Source organism: Magnolia sinica, chromosome 5 (assembly GCF_029962835.1).
Source record: "Magnolia sinica isolate HGM2019 chromosome 5, MsV1, whole genome shotgun sequence".
In the NCBI taxonomy this organism is placed as follows: Eukaryota; Viridiplantae; Streptophyta; class Magnoliopsida; order Magnoliales; family Magnoliaceae; genus Magnolia; species Magnolia sinica.
Window position 1 is genome coordinate 106,719,391 of NC_080577.1, and position 20,069 is coordinate 106,739,459.

A 20,069-nucleotide genomic window follows, 5' to 3' on the forward strand; every position below is an offset into this window, starting at 1 on the left:
CCACCAAGGGGTGGAGTTTCTAGTGATCCGAGTTGTAAATCTGAAGAAACCTCCTTCTTTACCTTTTACTGCGTCATAGAGGAGAAATATTCTCCCCAGCTGCCCACCCACCCACCACACATGACGGGGAAAGGGATGTGATCAAACCACACCCACGCAACAAGGGTTTAAAAAATCACAGGGGATGGCATCACATGGTCAATTATATTTTAGACCCAAGTGATCCAAACACTGGCTGGGTTAGCTCAATCACGACTCGGTCGTATAAAAGATCTAACATGGTTGTTTTAAAATCGCATGAGTTCTCAAAGAAAGAGGTCAGACACATACTACAGGAGGATTGTAGTAAGGTGTGTCCTCTCAGTAGCTTGTGATGAGTCCAGGCCGGACACTGATGTTAGAACCCAGAACCCACGATTGACCAGTCTGTTGGGGCAATATGAGACAATAACAACAAGCTCAATGTGCAAAGCCATCATAACAAATACTGTCATTTTCTACAACATTGCGGATTCAGGCCATTAACAGAATGGATCTTTAGTTCACTACACCTGAGTAAGGTGGCATTTAAAAGGCTCATGAAACACAATTTAAGTACAGATGGATGCACAGAAGTTGCAGAGAAGTTTAGGGGTTGTGGATAGAACAATCAGTACCTCGGTCGCAAGCTTATTTCACACAAAGGCGCAATGAATTTTATTTACAGGTACCCCCTTCAAGTATAATATCTGTATTTATAGGCCGAAGTAGAACACCAAAAGCAGCATATTCATGGACTTTCGCAGAATTCCATTTCCTAGCACATGCATCCGGAGGTATTAGAGTAGCTAAAGTAAAATTTCAAAATTCATAAGCCTGAGAGATCAATAAAATGCAGATATCAGATGTCAACCAATCTTTCGCTCTCAAATGGTATCGATTTAATTAAAACCAAACCAAAAAGGCCGAAACACAAAAGAGAATAAAAGTATCATGGTCAGATGCCAACCTGCAACCTCCAACCAAACTGGAGCTCTCTCATTCTCTCTTGAACAGTAACAGATTTTATTAAAACCAAACCAAAAGGCTGAAACGCAAGAGAAGAAAAGGAGATAACATGGTGAGATACCAAACCGCCACCTCTGACCAAACTGGAGAATTACAAGGCATAAGCCTAACATATCTTCCCCCTTAACAGATATTCTCCCATGAGAAAGCCTTAACCTTAGCCTTCAGGAAAGCTGCCTTACCAGTCACTAGACTAGGAGCAATTTTTTAAAATATGGTTGTTCCTTCCTTTCCATAAGCCATGGGGAGATAACACTAGACTTTATTCCATTTCATTTCATTTTATTTTATCAACTTCTCATCCATTCCAGGCTATTCACCACCCCAGCATGACCAACCGCACCGAAGATCTCAAGAAAGTCCCTCAACTCCTTAAAGGGCAAACCCACAACGGATGAGGAGGTGGTCGATACATTCCACATTCATTAGACGCATAATGTACCCATTCGCGACCCATCTTTACATGTTAACCAAGAATCTCAGTAGGGTTGCAAACTTGCAAGTCCACAACATTTTTGCTATTGGAGGAGATTTTTTTTATCAGCAACAAATCAATTTTATTTAAGATGAAAAAGGTTGGCTACTGAATGGATTGGAGCTGGTAAGGCTTTTGTGGGATGCCCATTAGATGCTTTTCAGGGTAGCTGGGAGATGATTCTTCTTTGTATTAGCTAGATGATTTCTCATCATCCTTCTTGTAGCCCTTTTTGCTCTTTCTTTGGTAAATTTTCAGTTACCTCAGAAAAAAATAAAATAAAATAAAATAAAATCACCTTCAACAAATCAGGAACTGGCGAGGACTCACAAAAGGTCCCATCAACTAGAGAATGGAAGAACGAAGCCATAGTATAGTTTAATCTAAAACGAAAGCATGTCAATTCGAGACATCCTTCCCAAGAAATCATCATCATGATCATCATCTAAGCCTTATACCAGCTACTTCGGGTCCACTACACAAATCTTGTTTCCCCTTTCCACTCTATCGAGTCCAACAGATGTTTTTTTGGGCCTTACCCTTCCCCTTACCATCAAGTCGCCATCATCATTATCACCCAACTACTTAGGCCAGCAACACGAATCCTGCTCCAAGATTCCACTATATCCTCAGTTAAACCATAGGTCATCAAGTCTTTTCTTACCACCTCAATGCATGTCCTTTTGATCCTTCCGCCTTCCCTTTTTATAGCCTTCAATTTGAATTAACTCACTCCTTTCGACTGCCAAAATTCTAGATTTCCATTGCACATGGCCGGCACAGTGCCATTCTATTGAGGATACCCTCAATTCAACCATAGGTCATCAAGTCTTTTCTTACTACCTTTCCCTTGCCCTTTTAAAGCCTTCAATTTGAATCAACTCACTCTTTCTGACCGCCACAGTTCTTGGTCTCCATTGCGCATGGCCAAACCATCTAAGTAGGGGAGTACATCGAGTCGAACCGAGTCGAGCTGGCCTCAGCTCAGCTTGGCTCGAACAGTGGCTAACCTCAGCTCGAGCTCAACTCGGCTCGGTTCGGTCAGCAGCTCGGGCCGAGTTCAAGCCGAGTTCACCATTGACGCATTTCCACAAACGCCTGAACTGCAACTTCAAAAACCCACTGTTTTACAAACAGAGGCAATGATTTTACAGGTATTTTCTCAAACACCTTCTAAGTAACATAAAAACATAAAAAACAAAAAAACAAAGAGAAAAAAGGTATTTGTTTCATGTACAAACCTTCCTTGCCACCAGCCACATTTCGTTGAGTCATTTTATCAAACGGTTGGTGAGCAACATCAATTGCAAAGTAACTGAGTTACCGAACTAGTTCGATCCGAGTTGGATTTGAGCTGGATTCGATCCAAGTCGAGTCAAGCTGGAGCCTGCTCGAACTCATTTTCGAGCTCAAAAAATCAGCTCGACTCGGCTCGAAGTCAGCTTTGAACTGAGTCGAATCAAGCTTTTTCGAGTCGAGTCGAGCGAGCTAACCGAGCTAGCTCGGTTCATGTACACCCCTACATCCAAGACTACTTTCCCTCATTTCTTTTTTTCTTTTTTTATTTTCCCCACTTTCGCTCATCTTATTATATTGGTGCTACACCTAAGTTCCCTTGAACACATTCATTCTAATTCCATCATTCCTCATCTTGTCACTCATCCATCTGAACATCGTCATGAACATGTTGTTGAACTGCCCAACATTCTGTCATATAAAACATAGCTCGTCTTATAGTTATGCAATGAAATTTCCCCTTAAATTTGATCCATACACAGTGATCACATAAAACCACAGAGGCCATCTCCACTTTTTCCATCCAACTTGGTTACTGTGAGTAACATCCTTCTCAATCTCTCCTCTCATGAATTATCAACCCAAGATATCAAAATTGGTGATTTTGGAATACTTCTCAAAGAATTGGAAGGACCTATAATGAATAACTAGTTACAAGTGGTACAACACAACTAGCATAACACCATCGAGTCCAACAGTATAAATTATTAGAATATTAACAAGTGAAGCAAATGCACATAAAAAAGCTGATTTTTTCTAAATCAATTCCAGTTGATGAAGGGCAAACGATGGCAAGTGTCATATTCTAATGGCAAATTAATATAAAGAAATGTTATCAGTCATGAACAACAAACTTGCTTTCAAAGACCGGATGCAAATTCAAAGAAGAAGAAGAATGAGGAGAATGACAAGGAGAGAAGGTTGCACGCAAGAAGAAGTGTACAAGCAATTTTGAGGGCCAAAAGAAGTGATGAAATCATGCTAGAAAGGTGGCGCGCAACTCGGGTGCCAAAAGTCATCATGCTGGTGTCAGCAGCTTGATGAAGTGACCTTTGCCTTGTCTCAAAAGGCTTCATATGGTGGAATATATGTACAAGTGAGTGGGGTAAATAGGAGTCCAAAATTCGTGTAGACTTCATTTTCAGTTGCCTGGAAGGTGAAGCCTAGTTTTAGGCTGGGGCTGAGTGACTACTTTTTAGAGGACTTCTAAACACTTCCCTCAGTCAAGGTTCCAAATCGGTATCAGAAATGTTCTGAATATTGGTATTGGAGGGTGTATTGGCCAGGCTGAAAAACAGTACCATAACTGGCTAACCGGACCATATTAGAACATATCAGTATGTTCTTTTTCACCAAAAAAAAAAAAAAGCGAACATATTAGGAAACAACATTAAAACATGAGCATTGGTCATCTATTCCTGTTTTTGACATGTACATTGGACCATTCTTGAGTAAGAATTTCTCTGTTTGTTTGCCTGACCTGGTGAAATCTGAGTCTTTAGTATTTTACGTCTAAATTTAACGGTAAAGCATTCAGTGATGAGAGATTCATTAGTTGATTGTCAATTCTTGCTATAACGCATTTAGTTACACATTTTAACCAAAAATCACATTAATTAGTTCTTCTGCTTCAATTCATCAAATCACACACAACACTTGTGTTGTCATCTCTAAAATAGGCAGAGATGTACCGAAAGTGAGTCCTAGCCTTCCTATATGCTTGAAAAGAAGAAACTACATGAAACTCACAAGAAAAAAGTGAAAATAATTGAACAGTAGCCTCTAATAGGTGACATGCAGGAGCATATCAGGACTGACACAAGCCTGTATCCTGTCGCTGGGCAAGAAGATGTCGTCTAGAAACGCCCATATCAGCCAATACGGGACAACTTTTCAATCCTTTCTTGGTCCACTTGTGGGCCGCCATGTATGTCTTAGGGACTTCTGTAAGGCTTATTGTTCCTTTCATTAGGAATTCTAGAATAGGTAGTATAAATGACTGAGATTAGTTTTAAATCAAGGGCTGAAATTTAGTTTAGGTCCTTGCATTATCAGTAATGTAAATAGTTCTCGTGTTAAGTCTTTGGAGACACCGGACGAACAATAGCTGATTTTTTTAATTTTATTTTCCTTTCAAGATAAATGTACGGAATTGGAATTTTGGGGCTTGTAAACATTCATTTTCTTAAGTTGAGGTTTCTTCTCTTGTTAGTGCTTGCAAGTGCATCTTGTATGTGTTGAACAGCTTCTCTGATTACTGGAATCTTACATTGACTGCTGGAACTTTTTCTTTAGTGCTGAGATCATTTCCAACTCGCTGGAAAATTCCAGCTATTTGCTGCAAATCATTTCTAACTGCTGGATATTGATCCCCACTTGCCGAATAGTTGTTGAATTTTTACTTTGAAGGCTTAGTTCATTAGATGCTTCACAAATACTTCATCTTTCGAAGTGTGGACTGTCCTATAATGCTTGAATCAAGTGGCAATTGATTGGGTCCTAACAAACCTAGATCGACCTACATAAAAAAACGAAGGACTCGATAAAATCTGGGACATCTTTCTAGGAAAAAGGCCTTTGAGACAGAAAAGGCATTCAATAACAACTTACCTCAAAAAAATTAGTGATGGAGATAATTTACCTATATACATCAAGTGGTCAATATACATCAAGTGGTCACAGAGCCTATTCACTTACAAAATCCTGTTGATGTCCTGAAAAAAAAGAAGCTTAAAACTCTTCTTTTTTTCTTCTTTTTTTTTTTTCCTTTTTTTTGGAGATCTTAAAAGTTCTTTTTTCTTTCAACTGTAATTGAAATTTTAGATATTTAAACTCGAAAAAGTGAAATCGATAATACATAGTAGTAGGTACCTTGCCACAAAGTGGACAGCTTTCACTTCTTTCCATCCACTCATATATACAGCTGAGGTGAAAATGATGAGAGCATCGTGTCATTATCTTTGGGTTTTCTGGAGTATATTCTGCACAAAGAAAGCATCAATCAAGAATCAAAGAAAATAAATAAGGATCAAATCTTTCAGTCTTCAGAATGCAATGTCAGGCATTACACATGCGCTGTTAAACGCATGAAATGAGATCGTGAAATCATTCTTTCCACATCTACAAATAGCCAGTGACCAGCCCAAAGGTACGGGAGAACATTCCAAGACGGTGGAATTGCAAGGGTATCCACCAGAATAATAAAAGAACATTTGCATGCTGTTGAGGCAAGTTCCGTTGCACGCACAAGGCATACTCCACAAATACTAGTAAAAATTATTTAGATGAGTAAAAGAAATCACCATCGAGACATGTAGGGCAGACATCTTCATCTTCAGAAGATAGTATATAAGCTACTCCTTGTGATGCTTTAGCAGATAAAGTCTTCTCGGAGGATTCTGCACGGCCAGCTTTAGATTCCCCTTCAAACTCTAGTCCATTCCGTTTCTTACCCACACCCAAATGTTCTACACCAGAGCTACTACTGTTTCTTCTAAGTGGCTGTGACTCTTCTTGAAAATGGCTCAGAGACTTTTCGCGTCTTGAGACCAATCCGTCGCGCTGTAAACGAGAATACCTTGGATCGGATTCGTAAGGTGCAGGTCTGGGAACAGAGTGGTATGCATCAGATAAGGAACTGTCAGATAAAGCTGTGCCCGATCCAGTTGACGCCAAAGGGTTAGCCCCTTGAATTGGTGAGGCAACTGTCCGCCCTTCTAGTCTCTGAAATACTGCAGTGTACTGCAAAGAAAATATAAAAATAAGAGAAAACGTCATCTTGAATATTGAAATAAGAAAATTGATAGAATCACTGGCAGTTCATGGCATTAATGTTAGCATGGGCTTATAACCTAGAGAGCCAAAAGTTTTAGCACTTTTGCTGACGGACCGTGGTGGATGGTGATGATCATTGTGGCCCAACTTCATTCAGAGATGTAGTTCTATTACCACCTTCTAGGCCCTCCCTCTCTCTCTCTCTCTCTCTCTCTCTCTCTCTCTCTCTCTCATCTAACTCAATGAACATGGTATCAAAGCACTAAAAGATCCAGTACTGCATTCCTTCGTCTTTTCTTTCACTCCCCCCCTCCCCCCCAATGTGAAATCCCAAGCCATTTGGGAGCTGATCTATGCAAATATCCTTCGTTTATTGTTCAACCACCATATGATGGGTTGTGCAGTTGTGCCTCGTGAGTGTGTTTTTTATGGTTTAGAGTAAGCCATTGTGCATCTATGGTCAGAGTTAAAGATGAATCGCTGGAAGTAAAGATGAAGAGATCATGAGTGGAAGTAAGGTTCTTCGTATTTGTCATCAATCGGTCTGTATGTGTATGGTAGCAATCATTGATCTATACTCTTTTAAAGCAAGCATTTGGTGAATTCAAGTTCTTCTGCGTGTTTCATCTCTTCTTTTGCTTAAATATGAATGTCAAGAACAATGCTAAGAGTAGCTTTTGCTTGCATCCAAGTTGATGAATCTTCAAATTACAAGTGTGAATTATTTGCAATAGGCCACATTTGTAGAAGTATTTCTTACAGGAAGAAGAAAATTAAAGTATATGACATCCCTTAAGCCTGACGAAACGTCAAAAGATTATAAAGATTGGATATAAGAAGATGCTTGGATTAGAGCACTGTTATGGAATAACATAGAACTGTATATTAGTGCAAATGTTGTCTTTTAATAATTGATAAACAAAGTTTGGGAAATTTTGAAGGAGATGTGTTCAAGTGAGAAGAATTTAACTCATATATACGAGCTGCTTTGCACAGTGCCTAAGAGTGTAAGTATTATTCAGCGTTGCAGGGTATGTAGAAAGAACTTAATATATACCAGCCCCTGTCGACCAATGATCAGACCATGACATGGCAGAGGAAGAATTCCGTGTCGCTAAATTCCTCTCTAATCTGTCTTGAGTTAGAATGCCAACTCAAATTCGTAAAAGTAGTGAAGCTCCATGTACTACATAGGCATTTGCTCGTGTTCAGTTTGCAGTTAGTATAATAACACCAAGTTCATCTTCATCTGATCGATCGGCATTTATTTCTTCCTCTGGTAGTGGAGATGGAGAAGTCATAGTGATTGTAGTCGTGGTGGACAATTTGGGGGTAAAGAATGGGGGTGGGGGGGTGCTATAGAGATTGGTGACGATCGTTGTTGTGGTCATGGAAATCAGCAGTGTTATCACTGTGGGCTTTCTAAACAAACAGTTGATACATGATGGGACCGCATTGGCAACCTAGCTTGGGCAAATTAAGTTTGATCTCCTAGGGTTATGCAGTCAAGCAACTCAAGCCCCATCTCAGCTCATTCCAAACCAAGTACAACAAGTGATACAATTACGTTGTCCAAGGATGAGTATGCAAAATCGCTAAAAGATCATTCCAATCATGTCTCCTCCACTGCTACTCTTGCTCCATTAAGTATGATATGCCTCGCTTTCTCTAAAATGTTACTTGGGTTATTGATTCTAGAACTTAAGACCGCATGTCTAGTAAGCTTAATATTTTCTCTCGGTTAGATACATCATACGTCTACTTAAATACCTCTGTAACATTAGCCGATGGTACCTTAACCAGTGTGTCCAGGTTGGGTACTACTTGTCCTACAACATCTCTTTCATTAATACCAGTTCAGTTAGATACATTTACTCTCATTTCCTCTGTAGCATTAGCTGATAAGACCTCAGCCAGTGTGTCCGAGTTGGGTACTACTTATCTTACAACATCTCTTCGATTAACATCAGTGTTATATATTCCTAAATTTCCTTTGAGCCTGTTGTCAGCAATATTTTAAATAGCATGCAGCATATAGTGTAGCGTTCAGCCCTCTAATGCGTGTAGCATAAGCTACATGATACTTCTATTTTTAATTAAAATAATAGAAATAGGGATTTTTATTGGAAAAATCCTCAGAAATCCCAAAATTTGCCAAAGGATTCCTTCACAAATCAAAATACTTGGGTGCTTTTTTTTTAGAAGGGAAATTACCAAAATACCCTCATATTTTCTTTTTCTTTTGACAGTAATAAAGTAAGGAAATTTGTGTATGACATCCAGCCTATCAAACATATGCACCCAACCATAATAATCACATGGGCCAAAAATCTTTCTAAATGAATCACCAGATGGGTTGCAAGTCCATTTTGATGTTTTTAAGTGGTGTATATCATTTTTATGGTGTCACTCACCTTATATTTAGATTTACCAAATTTTTTATTCTTCTGAACATCAAGGCAGATTACATCTATTGCACGGGTTGGATATCATAAAAACATCATTTAGGCCCCCACAATTCTCCACTTAGCCAGTTTCTAAAGAAAAGTGCACTGTGGGCATTATGGTAATTTCACCACTGAAAAAGCACTAACTGACATTTCGGTTCGTAGAGGCATTATTTGGTAAAATCCTAATTTGTGAGGAGTTTTGCAGTAAAAATCCCTAGAAAACATGATCAATAACCAAAAAAAAAAAAAGAAGAAGAAGAAGAAAAAAGGCATAGGAAAAGGTATTTCATTTTTCAAGTAAAAGCGCATTCAAAACAAGTAATATGCAAACTGAATCAATAATATCAACAAGTTTCTAAAAAAATTACCTTAGTTAATGTCTAAATAAAAGTATCAAACACCAATAAAACAATAAAAACATAGTCTCAAGTTCTACAACATTGCATGAAATACAATTCCCAAGAAGGAAAAAAAAAGAAGAAGAAGAAGAAGAAGAAGAAATGTCAAAATATATTGTAAATCAATTAAAATAATAAAAAAAAATCAGTTAAAATTAATAGTTAGAAACATACCTCTATTTATCTTTAAATCAATCAAAAATAGAAAATATCAACCTCCACAGCCAAACAAACGTGAAATGAGGGGATCTTAATTTCTCCTTTGTTTGGGGTCCCAATGCCTATGAAATTTTAGCCAAAGGATCCTCACAAGGCCAATCAAACTCCTAAAGTCTCTTTTCGAAAGGTAGTGTGGATAAGGATAATCGAATCCACGGAATTTTTGTGGTCAATGGGGTATTTGCATTGGAATTGTAGGGCTTTCAAAACCCTCTTTCGAAGGAGCATTTATTATGAATCTTACACCATTTGAAATTGTAATGACTCTATAGTAGTACACTTGCATGCCCATATATAGATGATTACGATTGTGCGATGTGCATGCCCATATCTAGATTGATGTATTGTGGTGTCAAGTGTGATGAGGATGAGTCACCACCGTCTTCAAACATGTGTTGAACTAACAGGGAAGAAAAAATAATAAAACAAAAACAGTGATTTCACATAACGTACGCTACATACATTACACACTACACTTCGTGCCCTATAGCGAATGCTACAGGGGACTTGCACTATTTGCATATGCTATGTAGCATTTTAACTATGTTACGCTATGCTACAATGTTATTTAAAACACCAGTTATCAGTAAGCTAATTAAATCCTTACAACTATTTTGTTACATTCCATCCCTCCTATTGTGAATTTCAAGATCTAAAGACGGGGAAGACAATTGATGGAAATGAAGCGACTGATTGACAATTGAACAATTGGAGATGCAATGCGAACAGTTGTCTCACCTTATCAGTGGCAATGCAGGCTTGGTCACCATTGATTAAGTAGTTTAAAGAGTCTCGTGACATCATTATCTTAGATGTTCGAGTTAGAATGTGAAGCTTGTGAATTAAGCAAGCATCATTTAAGTCTCGTTTCTGCTAAGTGATAGTCATTTCTCTTTATTAGATCATATGATGTACGGGTTCCAGTTGATACTACTAGTTTATTTGACTTTTAAGTACCTTATTATTTTGTGAATGACTATTATCACATGACTTGATTATATTTAATAAAAGATCGCTCTAAAGTATTTTCTTGCTTTTAAAAATTTTCATATGGAAGTGCAAACACAATTCAATGCTAGGTGTATTTTCTATTCAGATAATGCTACGAAATATGAAACTCATGAATTTAATTCATCACTCATCTGATGGGATTATTCACAAACCTACTCTGCGCACACAACACAACAAAATGGCATCGTTGAATGTAAGAGTCGACACTTTATTGAGGTTGCTCGAACTTTGTTGTGTTTTTTTTTTCTGTTTTTTTTGAAAGGCAACGATTTCTATTATATAAGAGAAAGGATTACAGAAAAAGGGATAATCAGCCCACTGAGATAGCGGGCCAATTATTCACCAAGAAAATATAAATTGCAACCCTTCAGGGATCCAACATTAGAAGCCCATTCTACAATCAGATATTTCACCCTTTGAACTAGGCACTCCACGAAGTTAGAGGTATCCCTGAAACATTTCCCATTTCTCTCTTCCCGCATAGACCACCATACGGCTAGGAGGGCCATCTTCCAAATCTCCTTTCTTTGATTGCCTAAAGTAGCACCCCGCCATGCATTGAGCAGCCGGCCTGTGGAATCCAGAAAGGACCAGTACATTCCAAAGAGGGATAAGATCACTGGCCAGATTTGATTAACAAGAGGACAGTGAAAGAACAGATGGTCTACTGATTCTTCATTTGCCTTACAACAAAGGCAAACATTTGTGATTATCATGCCCCCTTTTCTCAAGTTGTCGATTGTCAGGACTTTTTTCTTTCCAACAAGCCATCCGAAGGCCGCTATCTTTGGAGGAACATTAGATTTCCACACTTGTTCTCTCAAAATCTCAGAATCGGCGGAGGATTCGCTACCAATAAAGATGTACAAGGATTTGACAGAAAAACTGGATTTGCCCAATTTCCATAGAAGAGAATCTTCACTATTCTGGACCGGTTTGAGAGAATTTATTCGAGTGAGAAGAGTCATATAATCTTCAATCTCCCAGTCCTGGAGATCTCTTCTGTACATAATATTCCAAACAATTACCTCCCCCACTACAGTATAGCAGTCTGCAGCTTTGATGGATTGATTTGGAGCTAAACGAAACGAGCTTGGAAATTCTTCTTTGAGGGTAGTTACTCCCATCCACACATCTTCCCAGAATCAGGCTCTTTTTCCATCTTCTATAGCAACCCCAATACCTTTTAGGGTTTCCTTCTTAATTGAAAGCACATCGACGACTCCTTTGTCCACCAGCCCCCATCTGAACAACCATACTTACTTTTGACTAAATTATTCCACAAAGCTCAGTTTTCTGTCCCAACCTCCAGATCCACTTACCTAAGAGAGCTAAGTTCATTCTTCTGAGGTCTTTCACCCCTGCTCCACCTTCTTTCCTTTCCTTGCATCTCGAACTTTGTTGTTTAACATGAAGGTTCCAAAAATACTTTGAAGTGATGCAATTTTAATTGCATGCCATTCAATAAATTGAATGACTTCGTCTGTTTTGGACAGTAAATGACCTTTTCCTATATAAAGTCCTAGTATTCTTGTGCTACAGCAGGTAGAATATGTTCTTAAACAACAGTTTGGGACATCTCTGTCCATTTTCACTGACGTAATTACGAATCTGACAAGTCGCTCATTCCATCTCAATATTATAAACAGGATGTCAGATTTTTTAATGTCATTATTGATGTTTAATAAGAATCTCAACGTAAAGCTTACTAGGACATCATGTTTAATAAGAATCTGACAAGTCGCTCATTCCATCTCAATTATTGATGTTTAATAAGAATCTAACATGTTGGGCCACACCACTGGAATCAAAATGTCATTATTGATGTTTAATAAGAATCTCAACGTAAAGCTTACTAGGACATCATGTTTAATAAGAATCTGACAAGTCGCTCAATTATATTTCAAGGCTGAAGGGCCCAACATCTCAATGTAAAGCTTACTAGGACATCATGTTTAATAAGAATCCGACAAGTCGCTCATTCCATCTCAATATTATATGTGCAGGGACGTGTTTGGGACATGTTCACAGGGTTTTCTCCTTAGGTATTTAGGTGTGTGTATTTCGTACATCAGGTAGAATATGTTCTTGACAAGTTGGAACCAAAGGTTATATCAAGTGTATCTTTCTTGAATATTTGCATATCCAACGAGGATACGCATGCTCTTACAAACGTTATGTTTTAGTTTGTCACATTCTTTAAAAGCACTCCTTATTTTTTTTTAAGATTGTAAGTCATTGCAGTTTGTAGAAATGTCTACAACTCTTCCCATCATACCTGACACAGAACTTACATTGGGAGATGTTTGTGAACGTTTAGTTCTGCCATTGCAAGTCTACTCTAGACGTCCTAAGCGTGGTAATGAAGTTCCGCCAATCCTTTGTCTCTGTCTAAAAATTATCATCCTCCCGAATCTCCTTCCTTAGGATCTAATAAAGATAACAAATTTGTCACTCTTCGCGAGGGTATATGTTCTTGCACTCAATATCATATTTCTAATTTTGTTTCCTATGCTAGTTTATCTCCTTCTTTTCGCAAATTTATTTTATCATTGTTGTCTGCGTCTGAGCCTCATTCTCTCCAGGAAGCTCCCGGTCATGATGTAAGGAAACGAGCCATGGCAGAACGTGTTTCTTCATTGGGACCTTACTAAAGAAGTCTATATGAGCAACCCCTTGGCTTTATTGCTTGGGGGAGTTAGACAAAGTGTGACATCTTAAGAACATCATTTATAGTCTAAAACAATCTCTAAGGGCCTGTTTGGGCAAACGGCTTTCGGTGTATTAAAGGGGATTAGGTGGGATAGGATTGTCAAATCCGTCCTACCCTACCCCTCTGCCTGTTTGGGCGGCGTCGTCTGCAGGAAGTCATTCGTCCTTTGCTGTATTAGCTGGAGATACGGAGGGATTGCGAAATCCCTCCTTGGATGGTCAAAGTAAAAAAGTGAGGCGTAGCTCTTCTTCCGTGGTCTCTCCGTACATGTGAGACACATGTGGTTCGAGCGTGTCTTACATCACTCGAGCGTCCTCTACTTCCAATCTCAAGCCCCAGTCGAACGGAAGAAAATCAGCCATTTCCACACCCGGGAGAGAGAGAGAGAGAGAGAGAGAGAGAGAGAGAGCCCCAAATTCCAAAAGAAAGGGTTGGACAGCCCATCCCACCCTTTCAATGGCCGAATCTCAAAACCCCACCATTTCAATAGCCCAATCTCAGAACCCGACCATTTCAACGTCCCAATCTCAAAACCCCACCACCATCCTTGAATCTCTAAGTGAAGAAATCATCAGAATCATAGCTCCTGACTCTACATGCATGCTCCTTGTCGTCCTCCTTGTCACCATTCTCAATACCTCTTCTTCTTCTTCTTCTTCTCCCTCATCTCTCACCACCATTGCTACCATTGCCTACAATGAAAACTCCTCAGACTCTGATTGGAGCAAGTTCGTCAGCGCTGTCCTCAACTCCCTTGTCTTCGTTGCCATCATCACCGCCATCACTTTCCTTTTCGTCCTCCTCTTCTACTTCAGGTGTTTTGGGTGGGTCAGCTGCTGAGTTATCGGCACCATTGATCGGGATGGTTGCTGGAAGCAATTCCTGGGTTTTCCAAACAGCATTAGTTAGTGAGATGGTTGCAATACCACAACACCCAAACAGAACCGATGCTGAGTATGGGATTGGCGTCTACACCCAAACCACCCGACCATCCACTGACGGCATTAAATGCACCTAACATGGTAATTCTATACACCTCAATACACCGTAAGCCGTTTGCCCAAACAGGCCCTAAGAGGTTGGTTTGACAATTCAGTAAATTGGTGTTTGGATATGAGATGAACTGGAGTCAAGCTAACCACTTTGTCTTTATGAGGAGAAGTGAAGCATATGTTATTGTGTTGGTAGTGTATGTGGATGATAACATTGTCACTAGTAATGGCAGTTCGGGTATTGATAAATTGAAGACATTTTTACAATAGCACTTCTACATAAAAGATTTAGCTATCTTTAATACTTTTTAGGTGTTTAAGCAGCAAGATCTAAGGTGGGCACTAATTTCTCACAATGAAAAATGTGATAGATTTATCGGCCAAGACCAATGTTTTAAGTAGCATTATTGAGTCATGTGTAGAGTAGCTAAAACACTACATAGCGTATGGAAATAGCGTAGGTCCCTAGTAGTGTGTGCTACAATGCATGTAATGTACGCTAGGTGAAAACACTTATTTTCTTCCCTGTTAGTTTAGCACATATTCCAAAAATGGTGGTGAATCATCTCGTTACACAGATGGCACAATACATCAATTTATACAATCCAAAATGTGGGTCCTATTGTGGATGGGGCATGTCTCTATAATCACACCCATTGCATAATCATAACTAAGCATGCAAGTGCACGGCTAGAGACTCATAACAATTTTAAATAGTGTAAAACTCACAAAAATGCTCCCCTTAATAAAAATTAATCGTTTCAAGAGAAGGTTTTCAAAGCCCTACAGTTGCAACGCAAGTACCCCTCCAACCCTAAAAATCTCATTGATTTGATTTTCACTATCCATACTACCGGTTAAAAAGAAAATTCACGAGTTTGATAGGCCCAGCGAGAGACTTCTCTATCTAAAATTTCATGGACATTATGGCCCTAACAAAGGAGAAATCAAGATTTCCCCATTTCACATACGTACGATTATGGAGATTAAGACTTTCACTTTTCGATTGATTTAAAGACAAATATAGGAAAGTTTCTAACTCTTAATCTCAATTTCATTTTTATTAGCTTTCAAAAAAATAATTATTTTTTATTTTATTTTGATTGATTAAATGATTGATTTATAGTATACTTTTCCCTTTTTTCCTCTTTGGGAAGCCAATTCCAAGCAAGGTTTTAAAACTTGAGATTGCTTTTACTGTTTTGTTAGTATTTTAATTTTTTTGTTTTAAGAATTTCTTTGTTGGTATGGGATACCTTGGTTTAGATATTAACTAACATAATTTTCTTAGAAACTTGTAGATGTGATTGATTTGGATTTTATATAACTTGTTTTGAACGTACTTGAAAAATGAAATATTTTTTCTTATGCCTCTTTTCTTTCTTTTTATTGTTTTTATAATTATTTTTATTCTTTATCATATTTTTCTATTATTTTATTTTTAAAAAATTAAAAAAATTAAAAAAAAATAGGAGCATGGTGTAGCTTATGTTAGATGCTACAGAAGACCCAACACTATGCTATACGCTACACACTATTTAAAACACTAGGAGAGACTAGTCTTCTGGAAGCCAAAATAGTCGAAACTCCGATGGACCCAAATCAAAAGCTTAGTGTGGACCAAGGAGAGTTAATTGATGGTCCAGAAATATGTCACTAACCCATTGGAAAATTGATTTACTTAAACCATCACTTGACCTGATATGACATTTCTTGCGAGTATGGTCAGCCAATTTATGCAAGCTCCTCATTTCCTCGTATGGATGCCTTGTTTCTTGTACTCAAATGCTTAAACGGAGCCTCTTGGTCGTGGTATTCTATATAAGCGCAATGGTTACCTTCAAGTAGAAGAGTATTCAGATGCAGACTGAGCCAATTCTCCATCTGACAAAAGATCTACTACGGGCTATTGTATTTTTGTAGGAGGTAACTTGGTTGCATGGAGTAGTAAGAAGCAAAGTTGATCACTTTTTCAAGTACAAAGGCAAAGTATGGGGCAATGGCTTCAAGTACAGAGACAAAGTATAAGGCAATGGCTGATATAAACCCTGAGCTTGTTTGGTTGAAGAGTGAGAAAGTCTATGGTTGATATTTCCATGAGGCTATATTGTGATAATCAAGTAGCTTCTTATATTGCCAATAATCTAGTTTACACAAGAAAGCCAAGCACATTGAAGTTGATTGTCACTTCATCAGAGAAGAAGTTGCGAGAAATGAAATTTACATGCCATTCGTCAATTCTTAGGGTGTGTTGGGCTGTTAGTCACACTCTTTTGGATCATCTCGCCATCAAGCTGGGTATACATGATACATATGCTCCAACTTGAGGGGGAGTGTTGACAGACCATGAGGAATGGTGATGAGAACGTGTGGCCCACTTCAAATAGAGATTATAGTTTATATTGTTTCATGCTATTACTCTCCTTTTTTTTAGTCCTTAATGTGATGTTCTAGCATGGAGTTTAAGCATATGGGCATTAGTTTATGCAATGACTTGAGCTTGGAGAGTATTTTTCTACTTTCACATACATAATGACAGCCCTGGTGATAATAAGACGAGGCTACCGGCATCACTACTTTCTAGGCCCTTTCTCCTTCTTAATCTAACTGAAGGAACAACTTCCATTCAGTATAGAAAATTATTCATGTCAAAGACAATGTCATGAGTGACCATCAATTCAATGGTGCAAAGGTTATCTTCAACATAAAAATATAAAATAAATAGCTAAAATGCATGCTACCATTGTGCTTTGTTGCAATTCCATGCGGACAAAATATATATGGTGGGCAACCATATCAAGCCAAAAGCACATGAAAAGGATTTGGATGATCGACAGATCAAACCCAGTGCCAAACATTTATGAAAGAGGCTAGTTTCAACTACTAACAACCATCCCCCAGACTTTAATCTGAGGCTTTGAACTGTTTGAAGGGAAGAAACTATTGACACAGAAGTCAGAAGTATTAATGGAACCAATAGCTTTCCTACAGGGGTAAACATTGGATTTTATGAAGTAGGTTGTGTTTATTACATCAGTATCATCCTCAATTCTATTAGAGATTGGAATATCCTCAAAATGCCAGTAAAGGTAAACAACGCAAACAAAATAAATGTAGACTAATGCAAGTGTTTGAATTATACCATACATCGTAAACAATTAGATCAGTAAAATTAAGGTTCAGCAAGGTAACAAGGGCTCTGAGCTGCACAAAACATAAGCTAAATAGAACATCTGGGTGAAAACAAATATCAATAAAAACACATCAACTAAATCAAAGCATTTCGTATGGGATTCTTCGTGGATATTGCAAAGTATATAATGTGAAATCTTCACAATGCATACCCCACTAAATAGCTGATGTATGAAGTATCTTAGGCATATGCAGTGTCTATATATGGGATTGCTTGGAGAAGCATAATCTTCAAACTCCTCGCCGCACGGACAGCAACAAAAAGAACCCATGATTACGCCTCCCAAACAACACGGGCAATTAATGAAGGGTTCCTCTCAGTAGGTCTGAAAAGACAGTGAAACCAATCGCTGCATTGTGGTAGATTTGTAAACAAGAAAATCCTTTAAATACCTCCCACTAACTGACAGGCAGACACACAACCTATTGATCACACCATCAGAAGGAAAAAAAAAAAAATGCTGCCAATTCTCCCAAGTATCCTGAGAATCCGATCTGTCCGTTATCTTCTTGTCACTGTCAACATAAAACAAAACCACATAGGAAGCAGACGAAGAAAAAAATCAGAAACAGAAACAACTAATTCGCACTCTCAGAAATTCACTGCAAAGAACTCATCACAAATGACAGAAGTGGAAATACTACAATATTTTCTAATTGACCTTGGAAATCAGGCTGGAAATGCATTCCTTTGGGAGAAGGAAATTTGCCATATAACCATGGTTCTTGAATTAAAAGAAAACAAAAAAGTCAACATGGATGCTTTCATTAAAAGGAAAGAAAAGCGCAATGAATTCAAACAAAATGAGACCTACAAGTCAAACCTTGTTTGGCTGAGTAAATGGTACGGTTAATAATCACAGAGCCTCTCTAACAATCAGATACTAGAGTTTTTATTCTGGTACAGATTCAAACAGCAATAGCAACCCAGTTTCGATGCCATCTGAAAACTATCATTTTTTCTTTTTGAAAACTATCAGTGGTATACACATTGTACATGACAAGCATATATTTGCATGTATGAACATCAGAAACAGAGAAAACCTGGTGAATGCCTCAGATTCAAATAGCAATATCAACCCAGTTTCAATGTCATCTGAAAACTATCTTCTTCTTTTCTTTTTTTTGAAGATTATCTGAAAACTATCAGTGGTATACGCATTGTACATGATAAGCATATATTTGCATGTATGAACATCAGAAACAAAGAAATCCGGGTGAATGCCTCAGATTCAAATAGCAATAGCAACCCAGTTTCAATGTCATCTGAAAACTATCTTCTTCTCTCTTCTTTTTTTTTTTTTTTGAAGATTATCTGAAAACTATGAGTGGTATACACATTGTACATGATAAGCATATATTTGCATGTATGAACATCAGAAACAGAGAAAACCAGGTGAATGCCTCAGAGTCTTCCAAGTTCATCCATATTCAAATTATTTAATCATCCAAGATATCATTGCAATTATAAAACCCCCCAGGTGTTTCTCCTCAAAGATTAATGCATAGAAGTTAAGACCCAGAATTCTTCAAATTAAAGCTCCTTTGCAAACAAATTTCCAAATCAGAACCCAGAAAATCTCATAATTCTAATTTTCAAAAAAAAAAAAAAACTTGTTTCTAACAATTCTAAAGTCTACAACAACCCCACAGCCAATTCAACCATCATTAATAGGAGCTAACACCTCAAACCTAACTTAAAACGCTAAAATGGTTTAGTCAACCGTGTTTTAAATAGCGGTAGTATGTTGCATAGCATTCAGCGCTCTGTAGCGCGTAGCATAAGTAGCATAGTGAGTAGCTTTTTAGTGGAAAAAATATGATAAATGGTAAGAACCCCCCCCCCCCCCCCCCGAAAAAAAAAAAACTGCCTGAAAGATTATTCATTTTTTCAAGTATAAGCATGTTCAAACAAGTTATTAATTATCATTTATCAAAAACCAATCCACATATACAAACCAAATCAAATCATCATCACATCAACAACTTTCTAAGTAAATCACTATAATTAATAATGTCTGCTTGACACCACAAGTCACAAGTATGAAAAGAAATTAAAATCACACAGGTTGAGAGTATTTAGTACAAGATACAAAATAAAACTATCATTTATGTTTTTTTTTAAAACGTACCGCATGCTACATACGGGGGAGATTTACACTATTTGCTAACGCTACATAGCATCATAGCTACGCTACGTACACTATATTCAAAACACTGGTCAACACAGCAGCTACTACAAGTGAAAAGTCCAAAACCTAAAACTAGAAATCCAGGTTTCTTGTCAAATTTCACATAAAAACTGTGGGAACTAAATTTTTACAACATCACCAAAAAACTAGGAAAATTAACTGCATTTAAACTTTCAAGATGTTCAACATCTCCAAAAATTGGCCATCAGTATTGAACCTAAAAAGTCATCCAATTCTATCTACATTTAATAGCATCAAAATAATACCTAAAGCATACAAAAGAACGAAATTACATTCAATCTAAAGTGAT

At 37.9% G+C, this 20,069-nt stretch overlaps 1 protein-coding gene across 4 annotated transcripts in view; it reads right to left on the reverse strand.

The window, feature by feature from the left end:
* Window positions 1-478: 478 nt before the first annotated feature.
* LOC131246598 (E3 ubiquitin-protein ligase At3g02290-like) overlaps window positions 479-20,069 on the reverse strand; it is a 37,334-nt gene continuing 17,743 nt past the window's right edge. For 2 of the 4 annotated variants that reach the window (XM_058246866.1, XM_058246867.1), the window contains 5 exons: window positions 17,991-18,083; window positions 17,720-17,893; window positions 6,121-6,559; window positions 5,690-5,799; window positions 479-796 (listed from right to left, as the gene is read on the reverse strand). In XM_058246866.1, coding sequence (XP_058102849.1) covers window positions 770-796; window positions 5,690-5,799; window positions 6,121-6,559; window positions 17,720-17,839 — 696 coding nt within the window. In that variant the 5' untranslated portion in view covers window positions 17,840-17,893; window positions 17,991-18,083 and the 3' untranslated portion in view covers window positions 479-769. Of the gene's footprint in view, window positions 856-3,057; window positions 5,533-5,689; window positions 5,800-6,120; window positions 6,560-17,719; window positions 18,084-20,069 lie in introns of those variants that run through there. The other 2 variants (XM_058246869.1, XM_058246868.1) reach the window with 2 other exon arrangements.